The sequence below is a fragment of the Toxorhynchites rutilus genome, chromosome 3 (genome assembly GCF_029784135.1).
Source record: "Toxorhynchites rutilus septentrionalis strain SRP chromosome 3, ASM2978413v1, whole genome shotgun sequence".
Classification (NCBI taxonomy): Eukaryota; Metazoa; Arthropoda; class Insecta; order Diptera; family Culicidae; genus Toxorhynchites; species Toxorhynchites rutilus.
In genome coordinates this window covers 85,602,964-85,629,098 of record NC_073746.1, presented here as the reverse complement: position 1 = coordinate 85,629,098, position 26,135 = coordinate 85,602,964, and the positions used below count along the sequence as shown (strand labels likewise).

The following is a 26,135-nucleotide window of genomic DNA, read 5'->3' as shown; positions in this document are numbered from 1 at the left end:
CGTGGGAAGTTATAAGGCCGGCAGATCCTCCAGAAATACCGTGAGTACAGATTCCCTAGGCACCATCTATTCATCGACTTTAAAGCCGCATACGATTCGATAACACAAAAAGAGCTATGGAGAATCATGGAAGAAAACAGCTTCCCCGTGAAGCTGACAAGACTGGTTAAGGCTACGATGGATAGAATACAGTGCTGTGTGCGAATATTGGGTGGATTATCTGATTCATTCGAGTCCCGCAGGAAGTTTCGACAAGCTGATGGTCTCTCTTGCCTGCTGTTTAACATTGCGCTAGAGGGTGTTATAAGACGAGCGGCGTTTAACTTGCGTGGTACGATTTTCAATAAATCCAGTCAGTCTGCTTCGCTGATTACGTAGACATTGTCGGCAGAACGTCGGCAGAGACGGTAGCTGAACATTACACCAGAATCAAGCACAAAACATAGAGAATTAGGCTGATGTCACATTAGGCGGACTCGCCGCCGGGGATTCCGTGAGTAAAACCGCAGCGGAGGATCTACAGTGTATTGTGAATGAGCCATGTCACACAGAGCGGGGTGGTTTTGGAAGCGAATTCAAATCGAGAAAAAACCGTCGCGATATCTGCGGCGGTGAATATGCCTAATGTGGCATTAGCCTTAGACTGGAAATCAATGCGTCTAAAACCAAATACATGCTGACTTTTGGATCCGAGCACGGCAGGATCCGATTAGGTAGTAGTGTAATGATCGACGCCGATGAGTTCGAGGTAGTGCACTAATTTGTCTACCTTGGCTCTATGGTAACGTCTGACAATTATATCAGCTGCGAGATTCGGAGACGCATTATCAATGGGAGCCACCTACTATGGTCTCCACAAACACTTATGGTCAAACAGACTTAGCAATCTTGCGAAATGTTCCCTGTACAAAACGCTCATAAGACCGGTTGTCCTCTAAGGGCACGAAACTTGGACAATACTCGAAAAGGACCTGCGAGCACTCGGAGTCTTTGAACGACGGGTGTTAAGAACCATCTTCGGCGGTGTACAGGAGGACGGCGTATGGAGGCGAAGAATGAACCACGAACTCACGTAACTTACCGGCGAACCCAGTATCCAGAAAGTGCTTAAAGCTGGAAGGATACGCTGAGCAGGACATGTTGCAAGAATTTCGGACAACTATCCTGTAAAAATGGTGTTAATCGGGAATCCGGCTGGTACGAGACGACGCGGAGGGCAACGATCAAGGTAGTTAGACCAAGTGGAGCATGGTAGTGCCCGCGGAATTGGAGAGATATGGCCGAGTTAATTGGAGAAAAATTGTGAATCAGACCATGTTGTAAAGACGTTAAGCCAAATTAAATAAATAAATGGGAGCGAGCTCCCGGAAATTATAACTAAAAATGTCACAGATCTCTGCACGACGTTCGTTTTGTGAATAAGATGGCTTTACCGGGACAGTTACTGTGTCGAGTTACGAGAAGTATTCGGTAAGATATCGGCATCTGAGAAGGTTGCCATTAGTGGGTTACGAGGTCTCAACAATCTTAAGCTGATCGTGCCGTTGAATGTCAGGGAAGGGGACAGCAATAATCCAATCGCTGTGCAAACTCGTGTAGGATGGTGTATTTATGGAGGTTGTGGGATCCCATCGAAGCACTCTGTACAATGTCATACATGTAGCCGCGGTAATGATGATGAATTGCATAATATAGTGAAGGAGTATTTTACTCTTGAAGATGTGGGTGCTAAAACTGTGAACAATTTGGAGTCGCCAGAGAACAAAAGAGCTAAATGGTTGTTAGAACAGACGACGAAGCGGTAACTAACCCGAAGAAACCGGAACAGAAACCGGCTATGAAGATGAAGAATTATGTGCCGTTTAATAAGCTTCTACTCAAAGGACCCGACCAACTCCCATTGTTACCTTTACCGTACTGATGCGGTTTAGACAATACCCGCAGATATTAAGGAGATGTTTCCCCAAATATTGCTTTGCCCTCGTGATCGACGCTCGCAGCGGTTTTCATGACGTAGCAACCCAACTGAGACACCTACAGTTTACCTTATGGAAGTGGCCACATTCGGGTCTTTAATTTCACCTTCATCTACTCAGTTTATTAAAAATAAGAATATGTGGATGACTATTCGGATAGTTTCCAACCCGCGGAAGAAGCCATTGAAGTTTCTAACCAAGTGAAGATGATCCACTCAACGGCTGGATTCGACCTGAAAGGTTGGCAGTCCAATGTGGTAACGGTGCTTAAAAGCTTGGGCGAGAATGAAGTAGATGAGAAAGAACACCACTTCCTGGATAACCCCATCAATAAGAACGTGTGCTAGCAATGCTAAGGCGTACTGAAGGTGACAAGATCTGCTTTTTGACTCCGATCAATGCGGAAATTCAGCAACTCATAAATCAATCGACATGAATCAAATGAGAATCGACCAACTAAAAGGCAGGTCCTGTAATGCCCAATGAGTTTCTTCTATTCACTTGGATTGCTGAGTTGTTTGTTGGTCCGCGGAAAGATCCTCCTGCAGGAATACAGGCACATCAGAATACAGTGGGACCAAGTAATCACGGCGGAGGCCTAGCAACGATGGCGAAAGTGGTTTGAAGCACGGGGAAGGGCAGTTGGTGACGTGGTGTTGGTAGCAAATGGAAGTAGCAGAAACAGCTGGACGCGTGGACGCGTTAAGGAAATTGTAAGAGGATAAGATGCAAGAGTCCGACAAACTTCCATGGCTACTGCGAGGGGAGTGTTGGGAAGACCTCTCTCGATGTTAGCATTGTTGGAAATCAATGGAACAGACCCTGATATCTGTGGCCAGATTTACGAAGACAGCGTGTTGTTTCTGGGTGCACTGCCTCAGATGAAAACAGAGAATTGACATAACAACAGGACAAATCTTTCGGAGTTCTTGATAGTCGAAAATTAGAAAGTAGAATTGACGAATCTACGTTAGATTTTCAACCAGAAGGCGCAGCGAGTAAAATGATGATGTTTTGGTTTTTTTGGGTTTGAAATTCGTTAAATTTTTAAGAAAAATCATAATTTTTCTTCAAATTTCCCGGTTTTAAGTATTTTTTCTACGCTGAGAAGGTAAGAAAATCATCATTCTATGTTGATTCATTCATAACATATGAAGAATGACTTGGTATAAGTGTTGTAATTTACATTTTTTTACTAGGCAAACGTTGGGTGGAATATGTTGCGCTTCAAAAAATGCAGATCCTTCTCGTATCGGCCGAACGGAATCCCCTGCATAATCAATGCTAAGATAAGATCAGACAATAGGGGGTCTTTTACGGATCAAATTTCTGTCAGTCGCTGACGTCGCTGATTGGCTGATTTCGATAAATTTTGTAAACAAAATCGATTTTTTCAGTGTTGCCAATAAAATTAAATAGCGTTGGATTTGTACTGAATTTAGAAATAGTGAATTAAATGAATATTACGATATTTAGTTGAAAGGAAATGTGAAGGAATTATATATAGGTTTATGTATGTGTTTTTTTCACAATGGAATAAAGTGAACGGCAAAACACTATTGCGATTTCATATTTCGGAATATAATTTCCATTGTTAAGAAGAAATGGAAAGTCTCATCATTCACTATGCAGATGGGAGAGTTGATAGCTCTAGCTCGTAAATATGAAAAAATAGATGGTTGATACAATCCAGGTTGTGTTTTGCTGACTACGAATATCTTGTTACACTGCTGACATGTTCTTTCCCGTTGATTTATTTTGATGGTGTAACCAGCTATATAGAACAACGAATTTTGTTCTGTTCTGTCGAGGAAAGTTTTCGCTTCAACGGCGGTTGCTCATAGTAGAATTCAATATTCACGTCATACACATTCTCACTAAAATTAGATGAAGCTGTAATTCGATATGATGTCGATGCTGCTTCACTGTCCACCAATTTCTGGGCTGAACATTCTTCTCGCCGCTTTGATAGTAAGTCCACCAATCCAACAAGATGTTCTTGTGTATCGGCTGTATACGAAGTATTCGGTACAACGGTCATGTATTGCGAAAGAGTCACAATTTTCAAGTTGTTTCGGAATTGCAATGGAGTTGAGCGCCGTTATTTTGCACGAATCAACGAGAAAAGACTCTCCAGACAACCTTGCACGAGTTGTTATGGATATCATTATTATATTATAGATATGGGTATCTAAAAGACTTATTTTATCCTTTTAAAACATATTCTTGAGATTGCCTAATTGGAATTCGCACCAACCAAATGTTACGATTCATAAAACAGAAATAAAAAAAAACCGAAAATTTATAATATTTGATAACTCTGGCATCTTCATGGCTTCGTTTTTGGACGACGAAGAAGAGTAAGAAGCCAGTTGTCTGATCTTATCTTAGAATCAATGATATCAACCAACTTTGTATGATGTCGATTGCATCGCCATTATCCACAGTATGAGCTTCTAAAAAATGCTCGGAAGTTAGTACTCATAACCTAAATGCATTATCAAACTCAAAAATTTCGAAGATTATCTATTACTTTGGTCCAGCCGCGTGTTGGAATCTTTGTAAATATACAAAAAAAAAATGAATTTCTTACCATTTACTGTTGACATTTAACCCTTTGCGGTCGGAATTAATTTCCCTTGAAAGAGATCCTCTTACCTTTCCACGCTAATAATATTTTGTTGATACCGAGTACCGTTACCTGTTATTCATAGAAACTCCGAATACATTTGTGTAAAAGTGATGTTAAAATTCGTCTGAAAATTGTAAACGGTTACATCGTTCAATAAAGTATTTAGTATGATTCCCTGTTGTGGTGGCTGAGAGTAGACAAACGACCGCAAAGGGTAAATTCAAACCGAATATAATAGAAATAATCACGAAAGAATCTCGCTTTTTAGCGCGTCGAAATACAAACAACATCACTTTTGTGGTTCTGAGTTCTACTGTAGGTGTCGCATGAGTTGACACAGCTTTGCGTAGATTCATCAATTGAAAAAGATAAGCAAAAAAGGAGAGTTTACAATGCATCGCCATTTTCGAAGAAAACAAAGAACGATAGGTACAACGATAGAACAACGATAGGAAGACATTGAAATATAGGATTGAGAGAAATTGCTAGGGGAAGAGAATCCTTAGTGAAAAATTATTGTATTGATGTTTTGATGAAATGAACTTTCGTTTTGAAGCTACGCAAAAATAAACAAAGTGTTGCTAAAAGTTCAGTGTCCAAAACCCTAAAATAACTTTGCCAACAAAACGAAAAAAATATAAAACGTTCCGTTTTTCAAAATTAAAATATTCTTTCCTCGATTGCTTTTTTATGTCACGTTACATGGTTCCAGGTCAAACCTTTTCATCGTTTTCCTCGGTGCACTCCAAACACATTCATAGCTGAAAAATCAATCCTAAAACGGTTAGTAGAAATAGCTAGCAAAAAACAATCAATTCCAACAAGCCAAATTGTTGATGAATAAAGGGTGCGACTTACTTGTGAAACTAAAAAACAACACACTCAACACAAAACCACAAAATAGCACACGCACAAACGAACAAACAAACCAAATCCAAAAATCAAGCAAACGACCAACGATGTATGTTATGAATGAATTGCGTTACAGACATGCCGGAAAGCCTCGGAACCGTCACCTAGCGCGTTAGAACAAACAAAACCATCTTGTAAATGTGGCATCCAGCAGAACGAAAATAACAGTGAACTTGAGCATATTGTGAGTGAGTGGGTGCGCTGTACTTTCACAATGAGATGAAAGGTGAAAAGATTTATGGAGGTGATTTGGAATTCAACTATGAAATGTAATTTTTTAAATTTTTCAGAGTGATCTCATGACACATGACGCATGAAGATGTGCTCTTACCTAGATATTGAAGTGTCTCAAAAAAAAATCTTGAAAATTATTTAACATCTAACAATAACATCTATCTATAAACGATTACATTTTTTTCTCGAAACTGTTGTTACTGTTGTTTCACAGGTGAAAGCAAGGAAGCTAATAAAAAAAACTCTTACTCAAGTATGCGCGTGTTTGTTGTGCTTTTAGTTTAGTTTCGTTTTCGCTTCTGTTCGCTGTTGTTCCGCAGGATTTTTAGTTCGCTAGAGTGTTTATGTACACACGGTGGGTTGGCTAATATTTGGCTAGGGATACCCGTGTTCCCGTATAGCTGTATTTTTTTTTCAAATTTCGTTCATTAACGCAACTCGTTGCTCCCGTCGTCACAAATACTATTTTTTGTTTGCATCCATGTGGTTGAGACTCATTCAGTCACTGGCTTTTGTAGTTTTGACATCCTGAGGTTGGGGGGGGGGGCCGGTAATCCAAAAATGTTCGAGGAATCATGGGTTAGTTTAAGTACGTGCTTCGTAGACCGGAATGGGGGAAGGAAACTGGTACATGGGGAGTTACTGTTGGACTACTGGTTTAGAGATGCTTCTTGGGGAGTGATTCGGCCGACTGATCGGGTGATCAGCATCAAACGTCATGGTTTATCACGGCCTGCATGCTGAGTTTACGTTGAATTCGTATTCTTGCCTGGTGTTATTAGTTCGGGGGAACAGACGAAACGTGTGGAAAACAATTCATGCCATACGGGTCAGGGTTGGACAGACAGCGCGTAAACACGACATCGGAAGGTGGTCAAATAGGTGATCGTAATGTTATAAATCATAAAAGAGAAAGAAATAAATTAAAATGTTAGCTTCAGGAAGCCTCAGGTGAGTTAGTTGGTTTTTCATGCTCTTTAAGCGGGTGAATTTTGGAGAAAGTTGTGTAATTCCACGCCAAACGACTGAAAAATCAGACCAGACCATTTTAGATGATGCTTTGAACACGTTTCGGTATAAGAAGCGAAGCATTTCCCACGAGTGAAGAACTAAAGAGTATTTTTGAAAAAAGGCGTGTGTGATTTAGAACAAACTTTAATTTAAAATATAGAAAAACTGTCTAGAAATGAGTTATAGTAAACTGACAAAGCTATACGAGCTAAGTTACCTAAGATATGATAGCTGTAAATTTCAATCGCAAAAATCTGTTTTTTTGTTTGAAAAAATAGAACATTATGATTAGATTTTCAAACCGGAGATACTATAAATCTAGAAGTTTAGTGTATTTCTTAACCCTATGCACTCCGAGGCACCTCTATTGCGTCACTGGTTTTTCCGAGTGCTTTGCGTTCAATGACCGCCATAACAGAATATATCTCCAGAGATGCTGTGCACTCTTTTTTATTATTCGTTTATTTTACAGCCTATGTGATTGAATAGGTTTCGAGGAGACAAATCCCTAATTTTATTCTTATGGCATTTCTGTCGGATTTTACGTATTCTACTGTTAATACGATGGAAAATCGATTACTTGCGGATGACTCGAGGTTAGTAGGGTGACATATTCTCATCAGAACGAAGGAAATTGAGACAACATTGATGATCACCCACGACGATCGATAGCTTTACGAAAAATATAGATTTGTGTCATGTAATCAAGGTCTAACCTAGCCAACCCATCTTGCACTGGTAATTTGAGTAGTTTCCCTTGGAAGTTTCCTGAAATCGATCTAGCGACGAGGTATACCACACACGGCAAAACAACATGCTCGATGTCTTGATAATTTTGGCCACAAATGCAGAGATTCGTGCCGAAAATATGAAAGTTGATAAGCAAGAGTAGCGCGTATAACGAACCTTGATTGTTTAACACACCAAACTGTGTTGATTTGTTCATAGAGGACTCAGCAGTAAAGTACACATTATCACAAATTGCGTCGAAGATTGTTGGATCGATCACCAATAGATGATAACCTCGAATTCCATGTATTTCTTGCTTCTTGGACAGATCAAAATGAACATAAGAATCGATTTGATTAGGAAAACTGTTTGTACGGTTTTCCTGTTGGGAATATACCAAGAAGGATCAACCTGCGTTGAGATGAACTCATTATAAGAACTCATAAATCTAAAGTGAGCATTTAGCTCGATTAGTTGTTCAAAATTTCCGATCACCAATGTGTTCATAACCTTACACTTACTGAGTAATCGTCGAGATAACAAGAAGAAGTGCCATTGTGTTGTTACAGAATAACTACGTCCACGCAACAATCATCATCGATGGAGATCGATCCACGGTCGAAATAAGATCGATTCATCCATACAAACGCTCTGCTCTGCAAGAAACATCGGGCTGCTGTTCTATAAATAACTCAACAATGATCATATCAACTGTCTCCACTGTCCGGTGGTTTAACTGGATAATGGAAGAACAGAAAGAATACTCTTACGCCTAAATGTGTAAATGTACCATATGCAATGGTATAGAAGGAATTCTCTTACGCCGAAAAATGGCAACTGTGTAATGTGCTAATTATAGATATGATAATCATGTGACATGTACACGATTAAAAAATCGGCTCTGTTACTGCTAATATGCTAATGAGCCTGAAATAAACAAATGGGATAAAAAAAGAAGAAGTGATCTTTCAAACGTAGAAAGTCTGACTCTCCAACCTGTTGTTTTTTTTCTGAAAACAAACTCGAGTGTCAATTGAGTCTTGATCACTATTTCGATTGATAGGTACAGAAGTAGATCTCAAAGAGTAGCGACTTGAATTAAGGCGCGATTATTCTATCGAATGGAAGGAATACAGTAAGAAGAGAACCGTATGAATGAAACATGTCCATCCGTCAAATCATCTCATGAGCCCGTGATATTCGTGTGAATAGAAGTGTTGTAAAGCATGACTGGTGGTAATTGTAATTGTAATTGCTAAAAAAACTACACAATATAATTCAATGAACCAAATTTTCCTAACGATCATTTTTATTTCATTCGTAGAAGTTTCCAAGTAGCATGCAATACGTTTGTTTTCGAGTGATCCTTTGATTTAGTATGATTAAGCTTTATTAAGAAATAATAAAAAAAATCAGTCAAAAGTAAAACCATCTTAGCTTACAAACGGTATACACGTCTGGTTACCTCAAGCTATCGACGACGAATGAAGAAGGGAAACTTCAAGTTTCAAACTTCATACAATAATATGAGAAATCTGTAATTTGAGGTATAGTTTATATAGTAATTCTAGACTCGTTTCTAGACAGTTTTTGTATACAGCCAACGTACAATTTTTCAATTTTTTCAAAGTATGTGCTAGAAACAAAAAAAATACTCTTGTGTCAGAACAACTTTTCCATCCGTGGGACATACTTATCCTCCCATAGCGAATGCGTGGGCAAAGCTTCATCCTTATCGAAGATGGTCTGGTATGATTTCGGATATTTCCGGGTCATTCTGGCTGGAATTTATTCAGTTTAATTTTGAATATCTACAGATTATTCTAGAGTTCTATTCGATCACTCCGTGCAATGGTATAATCGATGGTAATCAAAAGGTAATGCTCTGAAATCCATCGATTAAACCACTAACGCACCTTTTTTACATCTCTGACTCATCAACAGCTCTTTTTCTGATTCTCATTCACACAGCTAACGATAGGAGGAGGAAGTATTCTAGAAGTAACTGCGGTTAAGGCCAATTATGGTGTGTATCTAGCTTGTGGGTAGCAAAGGTGTTCTCAAATATGAAGCGAATAGTAGAGCAGATATAGAACACTAGCAAGCAATGGATGAGGTGGTAAAAATAGTAAAGCAGCTTTACCTCTTTGCGGAAAGTGGGCTTCGGTGCCAGCGGAGGTCTCTGCTGCGGTGGCTGCGGCGCCGGTGGTTTTTGGTGGCTGCTGTGATTGTTATGATGGTGGGAGGAGAGTGGGTGGCAATGTGGCAATGTGTGCGATTGGCTCGCATAATTTGGCTGCATGCTAATACTGTTCGACACGCCGCCACCGTGGCTGCGTATCGATTGGTCCGTACTGGATGGTTCCAGTACGATTTGGCTGCTAGCGTTGGTGGAGTTATTTGGCGTTAAGGTGATTAGTTCGTCGTCGTCAAACTGCGTCAGAAGCGGATCGTTCCGGCTCGCCTTTAGTGGCGGTGGCGGTGGTGGTGGCGAAGGAAGCGGAGGTAACTGGCTGACACCCGAAGGGGGTGGTGGTGATCCGGTAGCGTTCGGATTCGGCGTCTGATTTGTTCTGTTTTGCATCATGGCCGCTTGCTGGAGAAAGTTGTAGTTTCGATAGGGTGATGCCGAGGTCGACGAAGAAGACGAGGGGGGTGACATTGGTGGGGGTGTTATTTGGATGGCAGCCAGCGCTTCGGCGGCTGTCTGAAAGCGTCTCGGGGGTACCGGAGGGCACGGCATGTCCGGCGAAAGGTCAAAATTATGATCGTTGTTATTGTAATTGTTCGCCGCGTGATAACCCGTTTGACCGTTTTCCTCTAAGGATCCATTACGGCTGGTGTTGAGATCCAACCGCAGAAGCGGTTGGGCTGAAGACGCTGTCGGTGTTTCCTGTATCCGAGGTAGCAGCTGGTTTGAACCGGGTGGGCTCAACGGAGCACCTGTCCTAGACGAAGGCCGATTGGTCGCATCCAAGCTGTACCCTGGCTTAAGCTACAATGTATCACGATCGAGGTGGTTTTTTGAGGTTGATGAGAAAATGGCCCATGGGTACGAGCATATGAACGTGAGAGCGTTGATGCGTGGGTTCGAATTGACGGTCAAAATATGGAAACGATATGACGGTTGAAACAAGTTTTTGTTTTTTGTATTGGTGATGATGACACACAATATATGTGAAAGAGATGGGAAGCAGAAAGTATAAAAACAAGATTTAGACACACGAGGGAAAGTGTTGGTCTGGGTTTAATATTTGGTACTTGTCTGTAACATCTGATGTTGAATTTAACGAGCATCAAAGAAGCAACATTTTATTCAGGCAAGATTATATACAGTACTTTCACCGGTTTATTACTGCGAACAATCTCTGTTGTTTATTTATTGAATAACCACAACCCAAAGCATGCGAATGGAATTTTTAAAAACTACAGCTTCCTGGAAGTATCTAAAGGGACACGAACATTATGAAAATTTCCATCTCATGTAATTGTTCCTTAATTCAGAGAGGTGAAAATCACTCTTCTTGACTAGATAATTAACTGATATAAATTTGTATTGCTCTTTTCATTTGAAAAATATTAAATTTTTTGTGAAGTAGGTAATGCTTTTCTGTTTCAAGCTTCAAAAGTTCGTTCGGCGGAAAATGATGGTTGAACGATCTGTAGTCAACTGTTGATACTATCATATTGAATTTTTCCTCCGTCAGCAATGTATTGCATAATATTCTTACTTTTATTCAAGAGAAAAGTGTTAACCCGTTATCGTTCTTGTGACGTAATACTATGAATATAGCCAGTATCACCCTATGCACTACCTAGAAATATATTCCTTTATCCTTTAGGAAAACACTACACCTATGTAAATATATAATATTGAATAATCAAACGCCAGTGCGATCTATGCTGATTGCATCATTTTTTCGATACATTCGGGCTGCGTCCAGATCGAGAATATGATGTAAATATAATCGTAGCAAAATCACAGGATACTTCACACCCTAGTCGTGCATAACCTACGAACGGTACCATTTCAATAAAATAGTACAAAATTTAAAAGTCACAGGAGGGTTGTGTCCAAGACACGACCGCATGGTTGACGTAGGATTCCGTTAGGCTATCTGCTGCACGCAGATTTTGGATATGTTTGAAGAATTACATTGTTAAACTCTTCGATAATGATTTGGGTCCGTTTTGTCTGGTTGTTAGGTATTGTTTGTTCACTCCACCAGTGTCCATAACCAAGTGATAATGATAGAAGGATAATGATTAGTCATTAGATGGTGCGTATCACGTACCAAAGCCGCCCTCTGTGGTCCTGGACGAGATGGCGCCTGTGTTATGTATGGATGAAATAAAGAAAAAAAGCTCATCAAAGCAATATATGATAATTATCATTATCGAACCCAATTTTTCTCACCAGAAAAAAAGTGTTACTTTAGTATAGAGAAAATATATTTGAAATGGAAAAGTAATTTCATTCATATTTTTTTATTTTCTGAGTGTTTATTCAACCCATTTCCTTTTCGCTTTAAACCCAACGGAACACGATGCTACAAGCCTCAATGCGAATTTCAATTGGACTAACGGCATTGCAAATATATGCAAGTCGGGGGCATTTTTATATTGCAAGTAAGGTCAGTGATACGATTAATTCTTGCAAATAAAATTTAAATTTGGAACTCTAATGTTGGTTGCTTCGTGAAATTTCATATCAATGACCGATCGTGTATTGTGAAAAAATCAGCACATTTGAAATGTAAAATTGTATATGGTAGCAGCTGTGTTAAAAATGAGTTGATATATAAAACGATTTATTTCAATTTTCATAAATAAAAACCAAGGTGTGTTCCCGCTCGAGAACGGGTCGTTCGGTTTAAGATGTTTTGTTGTTTTCATTTTCACCCAAGTTCATACGGCGAGAAAAGTTGGAAAAGTGGTGGAGTGAACAAACAATACCCAACAACCGGTCCTTTTCAGGGCCACCAAATCATTATAAAAGAGTTTAATTCTTCAAACATATACAAAATCAACAGATAGCCTAACGGAATCCTACGTCAAATATGTGGTCGTGTCTCAGACACTACCCTCATGAGACTTTTCGTCCTTGGATTTTTTTTTTCTGTGTTTAACTGTGTTTCTTGTGTGTTAACGGTAAGTCCAAACGTATCATTTTCAAGATCGTAGATGAAAATATAACACCAGTCGCAAAGCTTGCATTGCGCTGAAACTAATAGCCAGAGGATTGCTTACGATATAACATCCATGACATTGACCTGACTGAAAATCCAAAATGGGAGATCCGGCCGGCGAAAAATGTACCTCTCAGTATGAAGTGAAAAAATAGCTTTCTAGTATGGAAAAATTGGGTGTGATTTCGAAGATACACGAAGCTACTGCTATTGTAAATACCATGGTGCTTGTTCGGAAAAATGGGAAGCTACGAATCTGCACCGACCTATCGCAAGTTAACCAGAATCCCACTCTCGACCAGAGTTACCAACTAGAATATTCAAAAATCAGGAAGAATGAAAATATAAATCAGGAAGAAATCAGGATAGTTCATTTCAGGTTGTCAAGGAACAATAGCATCATTTTTTAAGACAGACATGCATTTATTCAGTTTTATTTGCACAGTTTTGTTCTACAAATCCATTTTCCCAGAACATCTTTGCATTCTCATCATTCATCCAATTCGCGTATTCGCGTTGGTATCGAGTTCGGTCATTGTGAAGCGAAAATTATAATGGACTTTTCCGAAACGAATATGAATATGTCGAACTTGGTTTTACTAAAAATGAGATATATAATTAACAAAAAACTGGATCAGATGATTTTATATTATACTGACGAGATTTTTGTGGAAATATCAGGAAATGTAGAGATAAATGGTTAAGCAAGAGAGCTTCAAAAAATCTTAATTAATTATTTTCATTGAAAACTATTTGAAAATGTTTTTGGGTGTACAAACCTGATAAAGAGTTTCTTTACGCCAAATTCAAGCTTTTAGAGACGAATGAACAGAGAAGTTTAAAACCTCTTAAAGTCAAAAAAAGAATAAGAAAACTTCAAACTATTATAAGTGTCAAGTATGTACTTCTGATAACGCGAATTTCTCTTGAATAGATAAATAATAAACGAAAGAAAGGTCAAGCATTATATAAGTGCGGACAGAAGAGCTTTTTTTTGTAGGCTATTATGACAGCTCTCATTTCCAGCCAGGAAAGCTTTTGTAAGGATTCCAGTATAACTATTCCAGATAGTTTATATTCTTGTGAAGTAAAAAAAAACAAAAATCAGGAAAAATCGGGATCATTTCAGTGGAATCAGGCAACGTGCCAAAAAGTCTGGGGAATCATGAAAAATCAGGAAGGTTGGCATCTGCGCTCTCGACTACCGAGGAAATATCAGAAATTCCACCAGTATATATATGGCAAGGAGTTGACCGTCGAGAGTGACCACAAGCCATTGAAGTTCATTTTCCGAAAGCCATTGGACAGAGCGTCGCCGAGACCGAGAGGTAGATTAGATTGGACGTTGCACAGTACAACCCTTGAGTAGTGTACGTGAGAGGAAAAGATATACCGTTTACAGATATACTAAGCCGAGATGTGGATTCGACACAAACCCAGGAATTTGAGGAGGAGCTTGAAGTACACATTGTGCTACAGATGTCCAAAAGAGCAGCCAACGGACTTCGAGCTCACGTCAACAAAGGCGAAACGATGGAACTATTGAGGTAGGTGATTATGACCAGGATGGTCAGAAGATCGGGAGCAGGTGGAACCAGTGTTGCGTAAGTTTTGGTGTTTTCGAGATTAGCTGTTAATATATAACAAGGCAATCGTCTCCAAGGTTCACCAAGTTTAAGTACCACTGTCACTGCGAAAGAAGATACTGTCAGCAATTCACAGTGGACATCCAGGACTTCAAAGTAGTGTAAAAAAAAACCAAGCAGTCATTATTATGGATAAACATGACATCGTAGATACAGGAAATATTTGAAGCGTGCAAAATTTGTCAAAAACAAAAAATGGGCTTTGCCCTTTGAAAGAGTTGCTACCAATTTGTTCCTCGAGATTCTTCGACTTGGAAGGAGAGAGGGATGAGGGACATGTCCTCTCACAGCTGTTATAGACATTCTTGGTCCACTGCTTATCTCTTCTATGAGAAACAGATACATTCTGGTAATCTGCGATTATTTCACCAACTGGCCAGAAGCTGCAGCTCTCCCGGCTCAAGCTACCGAAGACGTTGCTGAGGATCTGGTAGCGACTGCTGTTTCGATCAATGAAGAAATTTTGAATCAGATGTCTTTAGAGGTCTGTGAAAGCTTTTAGGATAATTCCAATCAAATCGACATGGACGTTGGGCAGCTACTTTTTTAAAATGATCAAAATCTTTTCCTTAATTTTTCTACAAAATATTATTACTCAGAAATTATAATACCTACAAAATTCTCGTCAAAGAATGAAATGTAGCAGATTGTTGAATGTTTACAACGTTACGGAACCGTTTGGTACATCACGCCACTCGGGTCCGCCAACCTACGGTCGACAACGTGGAGCGTGCAGCGTCAGCAGTATGCAGTCATAAGAGGGCCGCGAGCGCATGGCTCGCCCTCTTTTTCGCTGTGCAGTTCTTGTGGAGCACCGGTGGTGCCGTGTGATTAGTGATAAGTGAATAAATTGTTGAAAGTAGTTAGTTTTTAAAAGTGTTTGCATATCACGATTCCCATAAGTGGTGTCAGAAGTGGGATCGTGAGGTGTTAAAATAGTGGAAGATCCCGCCGCACGAGTAACCAGCCGTCGAAGGATCACCCGGATGCTGCAAACACAACCGTAAGTGAATTACTTTTCAACATCTAAAACTCTATTATCAATCATGCCGGAAACAAGAGCCAGTGAACTTGAAGCACTCAAAATAGAGCTTGAACAGCTCCGAGCATTGGTAGTGGCCAGGGAGGGCAACAAATATGCCATCCCCGACCCTATTAAAAATATGTCGGAATTTTCCGGAAATAAAAAGGAATTGGCAAGTTGGCTCAAGGAAGTCAACGAGCTTTACGAAATGTTTAAAATAAAAGGCGAGAACGGGCAACCCGACTCGCTTAGCTCGATATATTTGCGGGCAATAAAAAATAAAATCAAAGGGGACGCTCGCGTGATATTATGCGCAAATGGTGATCCCGATACCATTCACGGTATCAAATCGGTTCTCATCGAACAATATGGGGACCAGAAGGACTTCGCCACTAATTTGTCGGCGATGTTCCATTTGAAGAAAGGAGATAAGAATCATTTGAGATTCTTTAATGAAATCAAAGAAATTAACACTAGGCTAAAAGCCAATCTATCCTCGAACCCGTTATCGGCTCGAGAGGTAGTTGATGTGATAACAATCACACGATATTTGGACAACATCGGAGAGCCCCTGGCCTCCATTATCAGGCAATCGAAACCAAAATCTTTAGAAGAGGCATACCAGGCTGTATGCACTAATCAAAACGCGGAAAGTAGAACGAAACCCGCAAAACAAATTTTCAAACAGCACAGTAACCCTAGTAGCAGTGGTTCTGGTGGCTATAATAATAACAACAACAGCAACAGCTCTTACAGAGCATATGCCAAAGAAACGAACGCAAAAACTGCATTCAAACGACCGATTCAGCAATTTAAACCGCGCGTGGAACATAACACCAACGAGGTTGACGTGGATAGTGATGATGATGATGACGATGATGACAATAACGCGACCGAGTGCGAAGTGCAAAATACACGCGAAGTAAATTTTCACAGAGGAGAGGAAGACCAGACAATAACTTGAACAATTTCATTCCTTACATTCGCTACCGATCTAACAAGGGAATCTTAAAATTCTTGATAGACACAGGTGCGAACAAATCGTATATGAATCCAGAACATGTGGCAAACGCAAAAGTGACTGATCAGCCAGCCATCGTCACGAACAAAAATGGAAAATTTATTTTGGATAAAGTGGTGCACGCGAATCTTTTTCCGAAAGATGTCAACAGAGCACTACCATTTCATGTGTTTAAATTTCATAAATTTTTTGACGGGCTCATAGGGTACGAAAACTTAGCAGCCTTGAAAGCCGTGATCAATACAGATAAACACGAGTTGATTATTGGGAAATCTACGTACCAATTTTACCGGTATTTCCCTTCTTCCATGAATTTTCACGAAAATTTCGAAACTTTCATGAAAATTCCAACTTTACAAGATGGAACGTTTCTAATCGAAGATGAGCTTAACATTACTGCAAATGTTTCAGTCCAACCGGGACTTTACTTGGCAAAGAATAATAGTGCGATGGTTCATGTACATTCAAAAGGCCTACCGAAGCCTATATTGTCGAAACCATTCGAAAATAAAGACTTTCTTATAAAAACCGATAATCCAAAAGAGAATTTGAATTTCCCTGCGGATCATCTAAATAAAGGGGAGGTCAAACTTCTTGCAAAGACCTTACAGCCATTCAAAAGCATCTTCTTCCAGGAAGGTCAAAAACTTGCCTTTACACATCAAGTAAAGCATAGAATAGAGACCACCGATAACAAGCCAATACACCAAAAGACATATAAATATCCGTACCATCTAAGAGAAATAGTGAGTGAACAAATCCAAAAGATGTTGGATACAGGCATTATTAGAGAGTCTTCATCTGCCTGGACTTCTCCTATTTGGGTCGTACCTAAGAAGGTCGACAACTCAGGTGCGAAAAAGTACCGCATAGTGGTAGATTACAGAAAATTAAATAAAATCACACCGTCTGATCGGTATCCAATACCGGAAATCAGCGAAATTTTGGATCGTCTAGGAAATGCGCAGTATTTCTCTGTGCTCGACCTGGCCAGCGGGTTCCACCAAATAGAGGTAGACCCAGCTGACATCCCAAAAACGGCGTTTAACGTCGATCATGGGAAATACGAATTTGTGCGGATGCCGTTCGGATTGAAGAATGCGCCCGCAACATTCCAACGCCTGATGGATTCGGTATTACGGAAACATTTAGGTATTAGATGTTTCGTCTATATGGACGACATCATAATTTTTTCCAGCTCTTTGGAAGAGCACATGAAAGACATTCAAAAGGTTTTAAAAACTCTAAAGGAAGCAAACCTTAGAGTTCAGTGTGACAAGTCGGAATTCCTTCGTAAAGAAGTTGAATTCCTCGGTCACGTGGTTACTACGGAAGGGGTTAAACCTAATCCCAAGAAGGTTGAAGCAGTGAAAAACTGGCCTCTTCCGAAAACCCCGAAGGAACTAAAATCCTTCCTTGGAACAATTTCATACTATAGAAGATTCATTCCCGACTTTGCTAAAATCGCAAAGCCGATGACAAGTGTGCTTCGTGGAAAAACCAAATCCATAGAAATTACTCCGGAATATGAAAAAGCCTTTACTGAATTGAAAAATATAATGAGTTCGGATCTCTTATTGCACTACCCCAATTTTGACGAGCCGTTCGTTTTGACTACGGACGCGTCAAACTTTGCGATCGGGGCGGTCCTCACACAGATAGTGAATGGAGGTGAAAAACCCATTGCCTATCTATCAAGAACATTGACAAAGGCGGAAGAGAAATATTCTGCCACCGCCAAGGAACTGTTAGCTATCTATTTTGCAGCTAAAAAGTTCCGGCCATATCTGTATGGTAGGCAGTTTACCATATACACAGATCATGAGCCTCTTACTAAGGAAATCAAGTTAACAGATGCTACAGGACGAGTGACTCGCCAACGGCTATACCTGGAGCAATTCGATTTCCAGTTGGTTTACAAAAAAGGAAAACAAAATGTAGTGGCCGATGGTTTATCCCGGATACCACGAGCTGACGAATCTGAACTAAATATTCAAACCGTTTTGCAAAACGAGCTTTATGAAAATGACCCGATATATGGACCAGAAATAATTAACAAGTTTAGGAATCAGCTGATAATTAATGTGTCAAACGATCCTAGAAAATCGGCTCACATATTTTATTCTATATTTTCAGGTTACAGCAGGCATACTTTCAACCGTGGAGAATATTCCGAAGATGAAATCCGAAACATTCTTAAAAGTTATCTTTCCCCGACCATATCCAATGGTATATTCGCTCCCCTAGAGATTGCACAATTGTGTTCTAAAATAATGAAAGATCAATTCAAAGGCATGAAAGTACAATTTTGCAATCTAAAACTCCCTGATCTTATTTCTAAAACTGATCAAGAGGAATTTATTCGTAAGAGCCATAATTTTAACCACAGAAGTTGGAAGCTCACATACGAGGAGATTCGTCAGTCAGTTTTCTTCCCCGATATGATTACGAAGATCAAATCATTCGCAAAAAATTGTGAGGACTGCAAGTTCGCGAAATACGAACGACGTCCCTTCAAAATTCCAATAACTCGAAGAGCATATGACAAACCATTAGAGAACATTTTCATTGACGTATACGTCAAGGAGGGTGAAAAATTCCTTACCCTTGTTGACGCATTTTCCAAATTTGCCCAAATTTTCAAAATCCAGAATGAAACGGCGGATGAGCTGATCGAAGTAATTACAAAATACTTTAAAATTTTCGGCCTACCAAAAACTATAACATGTGATCAAGCCACATCTTTCAGAAGCTCAAAATTCAAAACCTTTCTCCAAAATCAAAATATTGATATACACTTTGCCAGCAATGGCATTGTCGAGAGATACCACAACACGCTTTTAGAAATGTACATGTCAAACAGGAGAAAACTTGAAGAACTAACCTTATACGAAGGGCTCTCCATAGTAACTGCCCTATATAACGATACCAAACATTCAACTACGAAATTAAGACCTAGGGATATAATTTTTGGAAATTCTCATTCATTGAACCCGGAGGATATAAATACACAGAAAGCAAAAATAATACTAACTGCCAGGGAAAATATTGCGTTAGAAGCGAGGACACACAATCAGAAAAATGAAAGTCAAAACAATAAAGAATATGAAAACCTCACCATCAGTGAAGCTTTAGTTAAAGGGAAAGGAAAGCCGACCCCTTACACCAATAGATTTAGGCCAATTAAAATCCAAAGTCAAACCAGCAAAACTGTAACAGATGAAAAGGCTATCAAAATTCACAAATTAGATATGAAAAGAGCTAACTAAAACAACACTTTATATTTTCTTGCAGAATACTGTGGCTCCTTACGCTGGTAGGGATGGCCACTTCAGACTTGAGAATTCATACCCTGGATCAGAGTCCGATCATTATAGTTCCGTTAGGACCCGCTAAAATAAGCACTAGTTCTCTGCGAATTGTGCACCCCATAAACTTGACCTCAATTGGAACAATTGTAGAAAACTTTAACGCCGTTTCTATGGAGAGATTGTCGAATCAAACGCCTTTTAAGTCAATAGTTAAAGCAAAATTAGACAAAATAAACTTGAGTTACAACCGAATAAAACCACTACGTAGGAGAAAACGATGGGAATCTCTCGGAAAGGCCTGGAAATACGTATCGGGAAGCCCTGATGCAGACGACCTTAAGATTATAAATTCGTCATTAAATTCATTAATTAGCGAGAATAACAAGCAAATAAGAATCAATAGTGCTTTCGATTCACGAATGAGCAACATTACAAAAGCAATTAACGTCATACTGGAAAATGAGGAAAATGTAATACATTCCTTAGAGGGCTTTGATGTATTAGAATTAATATTCAAAATTGATGAGCTATTATACTACTTAGACATAATCGAAGAGGCGATCACACTAGCGAGACGGAGTATCCCAAGCAGCCGCATCATTCACCTCGACGAATTGGAAACCATTCATCATTCCCTCATTAATGACGGTTTCGGGCTTAACTCGGTCGATAGCATACTTAGTACTGCCAATGCCTACGCAGTATTAAACAACGAAATTTTCATGTACATACTGAAGATACCCAGGATCAAAAATGTACAGTACACCCTCAACTTCATTGAACCAGTCATTGTAGATCACCACAGAGTCCACCTACAAACACAGTTTTATTTGAAAGGACAGAAATCATTCATGTTAAAAAGCGCTTGTTCCAAAGCCAACGCCATGTTTATATGTTCCTCAACGGATCTAGAACCTTTGACGGGTTGTATGCAACAATTGGTCTCCGGAAATACAGCAGAGTGTCCCATAGAACGCACCTACGGAAACAAAACTATTCGGAAAATCAATGATGGCAATATAGTCGTCAATGCAATCAATGTAACACTTTCGTCAAACTGTTCAGTCACCCAACGCACTCTACAGGGGTCGTTCCTAATCCAATACTCAAACTGTACACTGAAATTGGATGACGAGGAATATGTCAACACAAACATGGAGATACAGCCGTTCATACCTACCACGGGATTGAAGGTAAATCCAACCAAACTGTTTAACCACATTCCGTTGGAACATTTACAGGAGTTACATATGGAACAGCGTAACCATATCACACACCTTAACCTGACAGCCGAAAACCTCCATTGGAAACTTCATTTCCTGGGATGGATAGCATCCGTAATCTCATCAACTTTACTAATCTGCATACTGGGTTCATCCATAATCATCGTTTTGAAATTCGCCGCCTGGAAGACACTCCTTACCAACAGCAAACCAGAAGTCATCGAACAGGATACCATCGCATCAACCGAGGCCCATCCCGAGTCCAGAGAGGTACCGCTGATACTTCAGCAGTAGACGAAAGCCGAGGACGTCTTTCAGCTAAGGGGGAAGCCGTTACGGAACCGTTTGGTACATCACGCCACTCGGGTCCGCCAACCTACGGTCGACAACGTGGAGCGTGCAGCGTCAGCAGTATGCAGTCATAAGAGGGCCGCGAGCGCATGGCTCGCCCTCTTTTTCGCTGTGCAGTTCTTGTGGAGCACCGGTGGTGCCGTGTGATTAGTGATAAGTGAATAAATTGTTGAAAGTAGTTAGTTTTTAAAAGTGTTTGCATATCACGATTCCCATAAGTCAAAAAGATACAAAAGAAATTTAAAAAATGCACTGAAAAAAATTTTAAAAAAAAATTTCCAACAATTTCCAACAAGTCATCAAGTTGCCAACCTTCCAGTTTTTCCTGTATATTGCCAGTATTTTTTAAGCATCCCAGCGAAACAACCAAAGAGGAAATATCTCCAGTTTTTTTTTTAATTATCACAGTTTTATCCCCCTTTTTTTCATCGGAATTTTCATATTTTCCATGGAAAAGTTCCACTGGTAACGTTAGTACCACCCAAGAAGATATCTAAAAGAATGACAAAGGGTTGTTCATAATCGTAGCCGTGACACGTGTCCTGATTTATTAATCCGATCAGATGGTATCACTAGTTTTGACTTGCTCTGTATTTGACAAATATTGAACACAACAAGATATGGTCAAATTCAAGTCCAAACATGCTCCTGATAGTTTACTGCTTGCGCTTAGATTGCCGGTTCATTTGTATTTTTCTTTTCAAATTCGTTGAAGCTTGAATGATAATATACTTATCTACTAATTTAATTCAAAAAATTACATTAGATTGGTAGAAAGTCACCAGGTTCCATCATACTAAATTTTATGCTTTTTTATCTTTAGCTTATGATTTTAGTGTTTTAAAAATTAATTACCTACTTCAGTAATTTGTATTGATAATCATAAACCACAATGTTTACTGAATTTATTGCAAATTTATTGCTAACTTTTTCAATTGGTAAGTATTTTGTATGAATAAGAAAAAAAAACTAGGAATTGAATTTTGAAAGACATCTGGATATAGGGGTCTATGGTATCACTTCATCCTGGAAAAGAGGTCTCTCGCCTAAAATAGTTTGAGAATCCCTGTTGTAAAATGACTCAAGGATGCTATATACTGACACTGTCTCAGTATATCATAATTTTTATTTGTAATATAAATAAACTTGGGAAAAAATAAAAGTCAATTCTTCCAGCTTTTTTCCAGTTTTTTTATAAAAAAATTTCGAGTATTTTCCAGTTCCAGCTTTTTTAAAAATTTGGTTGGCATCTCTGTCCATACATAGGAAAATAAGCACTTTTATGGGAAAAAAGTTTTTCTAACTGTGTTTTCATGTGTTTGTGTTTTCAAAAAAAACATGTTTTCGATATTTTTCAATGAAAACATAAATTATTTCATACATTTCATTCATTAACCAAAATTTTGTAGATCGTACAGTTTTTGAGTGAGAAATTTTCTGAAACTTTGAGCATTTTCTTCATTTTTTTTCGAAAAATCTTAACTTGAAAACTATAAGATCTACAACATATTGGTTAAAGAATGAAATGTAGCGAATAATTTAAGTTTTCAATAAAAATTATCAAACAAATTCTAATGAAAGAAATTTCATTGGAACAAAGTTATTTTGAGAATAAAAATCTCAAGCCGTTTTTTCTCAAAAACCCGTTTTTTGAATGTTCTGAACAAATATTCTATGAATAACCCATAAAATTACCAATAATTCACATATACATGGGAAGAAGGGCACTGTTTCTCTAACAACTTTTTCATGTTTTCTCCTATCGCAAATTGTAAGAGTTATTCATACATATTTTTTGAGAATTTAAAAAATGCGTTTTTGGGAAAAAATAAATTTCAATTTAAAAAAACAGTATACAGGGCGGACTCGATTATATACAGATTTATTTTCACTGTATATAATCGAATCCTGTATATAATCGAGCACAAAAAAAATTTAATCGTTTTTTATGTATAGATTGTTTTTTTGAATATAAAAGAAGAATTTAATTTTGGATTCATCTCATTAAAGTCATAAAATACCTTTCTCAAATATAAAATCCGAATTCATTCGGGATGTGATAGAGGATCATATTTGATGAAAAAAGAACATGAAGTGGGTTGTATCTGTGGTATAACCGCAAGGTTGACGTAGGACTATCGTTGATTTAGTGATAATTTATTTCAAGTTAAATATGAATCCATTCTGAATGAATGAATAAATGAGTGTTTGGGGAAATTCGAAAACCAGAGCGTTGCGTTGGAGGCACAAGGGTTTATGCATTGGATATGAAAATATTCTTCTGATAAGGGAAAAATAATCTTCAGAAGCTTTCCTGTTAATTGCACTTGATTAGAAAATCACAAAACGAAATGTATTTGGTCGCAATTTCCAACGATTATTTGCTTTCTATTCCTACAATAATAGAAACCAAATAATCGCTGGAAAATTTTATGATACGAAAATATTATACTGATGACGAAGAATAATCTTCAAAAGCCTTCCTGGTAATTACACTTGATTGAAAAATCACAAAACAATATGTATTTAGTCTCAGTATTATATGAATAGAAACCATTAAAATAAACTCTTTCGCTTGAATGTAATTTTCAATTTCAAGGGGAACTTGCAGATAATTTTCAGCAACGATGACATCTTTCCGGATTCTTTTCGACGCTCGATGCCCGCCAGTGCACAATAATCCAAGAGGTGCATTTAAGTGGAAATTAGCATTTAGAGCTCAACAGTTATTCTCTAGGCAAAAACTGTCTTCGACAAAGTTGCTACATATAACAGAGCGCTCATTTTTATGTTATAAAAAATAGGGTGACCTAAATTGTCGATGATAAAAAAATATATCTTTCATATTTCGACAATGTTGTGGTCCCAGTTATTTGAGACATCTCTGTAGAACAAAGTTTTTTTGAATCTCTTGAAATAGCCGATATAGCGCCGTTTTTCTAAGCTGCGTTAGAGTCACCATTTAAAGAAACTTTAGTTATGCTCATGGTCACCCAAATGCAACTTAGGAAAAAAAGCGCTGAATCGATTATATTAAAAGATAGAAAAAAGCTTAGTTCTACAAAGTTGATTAAAATAATTGGGGTTACAATATTGTCGAACTATGTTTATCTCTACCTATAAAGATAAGAAAGTCAGATTTTTTGTTTCATCGAAAATTCTGGTCATCCTATTTTTTGAAACATGTAAATGAGCGCTCTATCATATGTAACAACTTTGTCGAAGATTCTTTTTGTCTACAGAATGCTAATTTCAACTTAAATGCATCTCCTGGCCCATTGTGCAGTGGTTAATGCTAACTCGATAACCACTAAACGAAAAGATTTGCGCGCGTGTATGTATGTGTATGGCGGCAGCTTCGATGCATCAAACGGTACCAATTTTCGATGCTGGAACCCTCTTGGTCGCCTTTTCAGTGGCATCACTCTCCTCCCGATGAATTTTCTTCTGGCCTAAGGTGGACAAACAGGCTCTTAAGACAATTTACAATTCCACAGGACAACACAAGATATTTAGGTACGAGATGAGTGGATAATAACATGTAGAGCAAAGATGTATGGAATATCAACAATGACAGAGTTATACAACTTTTTGTTTGTTTTGGACTCTGTTGCTTCAAACTGGCGCTTCATTACAAAGTACGCTACAGAAGACGATTCTGTTGTTTCCATTAGAAAGATGAGAGAATTTAGTACATGGTATAGTTGTGAAACATCTAAATTAGTGGATTTAAATGACATTTTGGAAGTGAAAAACTTCAAATTCAGTAATTTTTAATGTACTATTCTAAATTTTATCCTAAAAATTCATATTGAGCTTAATTGTTTCTACCAATTAGATCAAAGCTCACTAACCGCTCTAAAACTTGTTCTTTGACACCCAACTTCTATCTATCATAATTACGCTGGAATATCGATATAAACAATTCCTGATGAAAATTCAAGCAAAATCTTCAAAAATCGCGATTTTTAACTATAAAAGCCATTCAAATTTCAACTTAACGTTGAAAAGTAATTTTTTTTTCGTGAAATAAGTCATATTTGAAACTTAAAAAAAATGCGAACTGTATAAAATCGAGTCCAAAATTGTATATAATCGAATCACAGATATTCGAGTCCGACCTGTATTTTGAAAAAAAAATTATGGAAATTCAAACAACTTCCTACGTATCATTTTTTGACGAGAAATTTGTAGGTAAGATAGTTTTTGAGTCATTTTCGTAAAAAATAATAAGAAAACTTCGGCCCTTTTCAAAAATAGTCTAATTTTATTTTGAAGATTTGAAGTATGCAAAGTAGCTTAAATGATCAATATCTTTACACCCACAACGTTTCACAGCTATCTGAGATGGTGCTACCAACTTCTAAGACTAGTTGGCGTGAAATTCGTCAATACTTTTATTATACGGAATTTTTCCTCCGGCATCTTTGTTGTGCAAATGTTTTGGCTGTTGATGCTATTGCATAATATTCTCGCGTTTACTCAGGAGGAAAGCCTTATCGCCGTTATCATTGTCGTCAGTGCGTAGGATAGTAGAAAGGAGGGCAAAATCACTCGAACCAGTTGATAGTCTCCACAAACTCCCTCCTCCCTCTATCTAGCCTATGAATCATCTCGATAGACTTCTTCAGAACCGTCAACAACTGATTGTGTGGCAGCATTATTTTGTTTGTTATTCCGATAAACCTCATCCGTCGCTACAGCCATGCATGCGTTTGCTTGCTCAAGATTATTATTTCAACTCTATAGGCAGTTATGTATATCGTTAGTAACCATGCACAGTGCAGTTCATTTCTTGAAATAATTGCAAACAAAACCATACTTATTTGATGCTCTCTCAGTTCTGTCGAAACCATTGATTCGAATTAGAATAGTG

General features: G+C 38.4%; 2 protein-coding genes across 10 annotated transcripts in view; one reads left to right on the top strand and one right to left on the bottom strand.

Moving 5' to 3' along the window:
• Nucleotides 1-26,135, bottom strand: part of LOC129778991 (DENN domain-containing protein 1A) — an 85,105-nt gene that overhangs the window by 15,638 nt on the left and 43,332 nt on the right. For 3 of the 8 annotated variants that reach the window (XM_055786216.1, XM_055786214.1, XM_055786215.1), the window contains one exon: nucleotides 9,638-10,489. The exons of 1 other annotated variant lie outside the window; for it this stretch is intronic. In XM_055786216.1, the coding sequence (XP_055642191.1) occupies nucleotides 9,638-10,489 (852 nt within the window). 4 more of the 8 variants (XR_008743541.1, XR_008743542.1, XM_055786219.1 and 1 more) reach the window with 4 other exon arrangements.
• Nucleotides 15,021-21,449, top strand: LOC129778992 (uncharacterized). 2 transcript variants are annotated; one of them, XM_055786221.1, is made up of 3 exons: nucleotides 15,021-15,332; nucleotides 19,669-20,878; nucleotides 20,976-21,157. In XM_055786221.1, the coding sequence occupies exons 1-3, from the start codon at nucleotides 15,316-15,318 to the stop codon at nucleotides 21,015-21,017; spliced, it is 1,269 nt and encodes a 422-aa protein (XP_055642196.1). In that variant the 5' UTR covers nucleotides 15,021-15,315; the 3' UTR covers nucleotides 21,018-21,157. The 2 variants fall into 2 exon arrangements, with proteins under 2 accessions (XP_055642196.1, XP_055642195.1); XM_055786220.1 differs by having other exon boundaries at nucleotides 15,025-15,332; nucleotides 19,669-21,449.